The sequence below is a fragment of the Cynara cardunculus genome (assembly GCF_001531365.2).
Source record: "Cynara cardunculus var. scolymus isolate 2C chromosome LG 10, CcrdV1, whole genome shotgun sequence".
Classification (NCBI taxonomy): Eukaryota; Viridiplantae; Streptophyta; class Magnoliopsida; order Asterales; family Asteraceae; genus Cynara; species Cynara cardunculus.
The window spans coordinates 12438053-12442192 of NC_037537.1; the positions used below are offsets into that span (position 1 = coordinate 12438053).

The 4140-nt window shown below is 36.7% G+C and overlaps 1 protein-coding gene across 1 annotated transcript; it reads left to right on the forward strand.

The window, feature by feature from the left end:
- Positions 1-648: 648 nt before the first annotated feature.
- On the forward strand, positions 649-4137 carry LOC112519999 (zinc finger MYM-type protein 1-like; the record flags this gene model as incomplete). Its single annotated transcript, XM_025128304.1, has 4 exons — positions 649-652; positions 1806-2154; positions 2889-3054; positions 3145-4137. Coding segments are annotated over exons 1-4 (1512 nt in total), but the record flags the coding sequence as incomplete, so codon positions are not given.
- Positions 4138-4140: the final 3 nt, after the last annotated feature.

Here is a 4140-nt window from a genome sequence, read left to right on the forward strand (position 1 = left end):
AGAGCACCAAGAGATTTCTCTTTGTAATAGATAGATTCAAAATCATATGAGAGTCGATTAGGGTTTCTTGAGAGTTTGTAATCTTTATTTTCAATAATAGAAAAGCAGCCGCTATTTCTCTGTTTAATCTTCTTGTTTACTTACTCTTTCAAACTTCTAGTGTAAATCGTTCTACTGTCAGATCTGGGAAATAACAATCCTTTTTCTTGATTCCATGGTGTTGAACACATAACTAGAAAAGAGAAGTGGTAATGCAAACAACACACAAAGTAGCAGAAAGAGAAAAGAGATGTAGCAAAAACAAAGCCTAAAAGCAATCATACCAACAAAAAAACTCAGATTAGTGATATAATAATTCAAACCAACAAATCAATGATATTATAATTTAATCGAACAAAAACGATCTTCAATATAACAAAGGGAGCTAGATTTTTTCAAAAAAATTGTAATCATACCTTATCGAGTGTGACTGTGTGAAACAGACGACGTGGTGACATAAAGAGGGACGAGAGCGACGAGGGAGAAGGGATATAGGAGGAGGAGGAGCGATGGTCTTTATAGCGGGAGGAAGGAGGAGGAGCGGCGATGGTTTTTGGGTGAAAAACCAAATCGCAAGGGAAGGGAAACGAAGGAAACAAAGAAACTGACATGGGTAAGCATCAATTTGGTGTTGGCTAGATCCGGTCAACGTCTGGATCAGTTTTCGGTCAGACACATGATTTGGTGAATGCGTTGACTGTTGACCAAGTCAAATTTGCTGATCGAATCAGTCTGGTCAGCAGTTATAAACAGCCTCTTACTTTATTATTAATTAAACCTATGTTAGTGGTTCTAACTTTATATCAAATATATTGGTATAAGTATCAATATCGTAAAAAAAATTGTTATTATATGTATGTTCGACATCTTTTTACTACCAATTGGCCCAACATATATTTAAAAACTTAGGGACCGTTTAGTTTGCAGGACTGTTTTTTAGGGATTCAGATTTTATGGAGGGATTTGAATTTTGAGGGATTTGGATTGGAATGGATTTGAAATCATCGGTGTGTTTGGTTTGTAGGATTTGGAATGGAATTAGATTTCACTATTCATAAATAATTATAAAAACAATTAAATTACATTTTTATTAATTGATTTTTACAAAACAAATGTTTTTAACATTTTCTAAAACCTTATTGCATACAATCCTATATTTGAAAGATTTTCAATTAAATCTCAGGATTTCAAATGTAGAAAATCCAACAAATCAAATATCGGATTGGAATCTGATAAATATCATGATGCCATGAAGGTCAAAATACAATCCATGAATATAGAAAATGGTTGGGACATAGAAAGTATGGAGGTCAAGAAATTTTGTTTCGGGGCATAATGATAAAAAAAGTTCTCAATAATACAATGGTCATGTTTCGTAAAAGCAATACAAAAACCGATATCATTGTACCACATTTTTATGTAATAGTCATTGTCGTCAACCATTATTAATGGTGGTTTCATCGAAATATCAAATAATACAACCCTAAAATCAATACAGTTTTAAAATGTTACGGGTATTCCAGTGAAAATTTGGTATAAATTGAATCACTATGAGATGTTAATAAAAACTAGTCGAAAAAATTGATTGTGGGTCATGAACAAGATGACTGTTGTATGATTATCTTTAGCAAACGCAGGGGCGGACGCAGCTTAATGTGGTTGGGGTCCTGGGCCCCCAACAAAAAATAAACAGGAAAACCCAAAAAAAAATATTTTACTTGTAATTTTTTTTAAGATGTAATTGGGCCCCCAACAATATGAGGTAGGAGGCCCCTTTGAATTGCAACTTGCAAAACGAGCCTGTGAATCTGTGATTGAAGACGTGAAGCAGGCAAGCAGCGGTGCGGTGCCGGTGAAGTGGGTTTCGACTTCTTCTTCTTCAGTCTTCTCTTGTTCTTCATCCTCATCCAGATCGGCAGATCCAGTGGCGCTGTCGCCGCTGTGGCCTGTGGCGGACGGCGAGGAGAGGCGCGACCGACGCCGACAGCCAACTACCGACTGCGACTGCGAGGAGCCGAGGAGAGGCTGCGACTGCGAGCTTGTTCTTCTTCTTCTGTGTCACTGTGTGTGCTCTCCACTCTCCAGTCTCCGCTCTCGAGCTCTCCCCTCTTTTCTGTAAGTTTATTTTGTTTCTTTGACTTTGAGGCTTTTGACAGTTTGAGTACTATCTACTTGTCTACTTCTAGAGTTCTAGTTCTACTGTTCTAGTGACTAGTGTTCTACTTGACTACAGACTACTTGGTTGCTTACTTGCTTTGACAGTTTGACTACTTCTAATCAATTAGTAGTATTTTAGTTTTTAGGTTAATTTTGTGGTGATTGGTAAATGGTAAATGGTAAATGGTTAAATACTTAAATGCTTTAGGTTAATTTTGTGGTGATTGGTAAATGGTAAATGGTAAATGGTTAAATACTTAAATGCTTTAGGTTAATTTTGTGGTAATTGGTAAATGCTTTAGGTTAATTTTGTAGGTTAATTTTGTAGGTAATTTTGTTATTTTTGTAGGCAATTAGGCAAATCAAATGGAAAGATTTTTTAAAAGGAAAGCATCAACACCTGAATCGAGCTCTGCTCCTTCAATGGCTTGCGAAATTGATTTGAATRRTCTTCCTTGGGATCCGGCCGATAGGAAAAAGATTTCAGAATATCATCCTAATCAAAGGGATGAAATAAGGAGAAAATATTTGCTTAGAGGACCTTGTCAACCACGGGGTCATGCATTTCCAAAAAAATTTGTCGGGAGTAAAGGAAGACGTTTTTGTCCGACTTGGTTTGATCAATATGCTAATTGGTTGGAGTATAGTGTAAAAACGGATAGAGCTTTTTGTTTGTGTTGCTATTTGTTTAGAGATCATTACGTAGGACAATGTGGGAGTGATGCTTTCGTGAYAGATGGTTTTAATAGTTGGAATAAAACGGAAAGACTTGGTCTTCATGTCGGCGACATCAATAGTTTTCACAATAGAGCACTTAAGAAAAGTGAGGATCTAATGAGCCAAGATCGATCTATTGCTGTTGCCTTTCATAAGCAAACTGAGAAGGAGAAGAATGAGCACCGAATACGATTAGATGCTTCAATTAAGGTCTGTAGGTTCTTGTTGAAGAATGCATTGCCCTTTCGTGGTCACGATGAATCTGAACTGTCTATCTCTAAAGGCATGTTCTTGGAAACATTAGTCTTAATTGGTGATTGCAATGAGGATGTAGGTAAAGTTATATTAAAAAATGCTCCAAAGAATAATCAAATGGTGTCTCCAAGTATTCAAAAAGATATTGCTACTTGTTTTGCAAATCAAATACTCAAATCCATTTGTGAAGAAATTGGTGATGATGTGTTCTCATTGCTAGTTGATGAGTCTAGTGACGTTTCTAAGAAGGAACAAATGGCGGTGGTTTTACGATATGTTGATGMRYRTGGTATTGTTAAAGAGAGATTTTTTGGTATTGTTCATGTGACGGGGACATCTTCTTCAATTCTTAAATCTGCCATTGATAGTTTATTTGCCGAACATGGATTGAGTTTGAAACAAGTAAGAGGGCAAGGTTACGACGGAGCAAGCAATATGAGGGGTGAGTTCAATGGATTAAAGGCCTTGATCTTGAATGAAAATAGCTCGGCATATTATATCCATTGTTTTGCTCACCAACTTCAATTAGTTGTTGTGGCGGTTGCCAGTAAACATGACGGAGTTGAGAACTTTTTTAATATGTTAGGAATGGTGATCAATGTGGTGAATGCTTCTTGCAAGCGTAAAGACATGCTTCGACAAAGTTACAAAGATAGAGTACAAGAAGCAATTGGTAAGTGTGAAATTGATACTGGAACAGGGAAATGCCAAGARCTTTCTCTTATACGAGCCGGAGATACACGGTGGGGTTCTCATTACAAAACCATTTTGAACTTGATTGCTTTGTTTCCGAATGTTGTTGAAGTGCTCCGGTATGTTGAAGAGGAYGGGGACAATGGTTTTAGTCGCACTCAAGCAACTGGTATTTTAGCATATTTGAAGACATTTGATTTTGTGATTTATTTGCATTTGATGTTTCATATTTTAGAGGTCACAGACTTGTTGTCACGGGCTCTTCAAAAAAGGGATCAA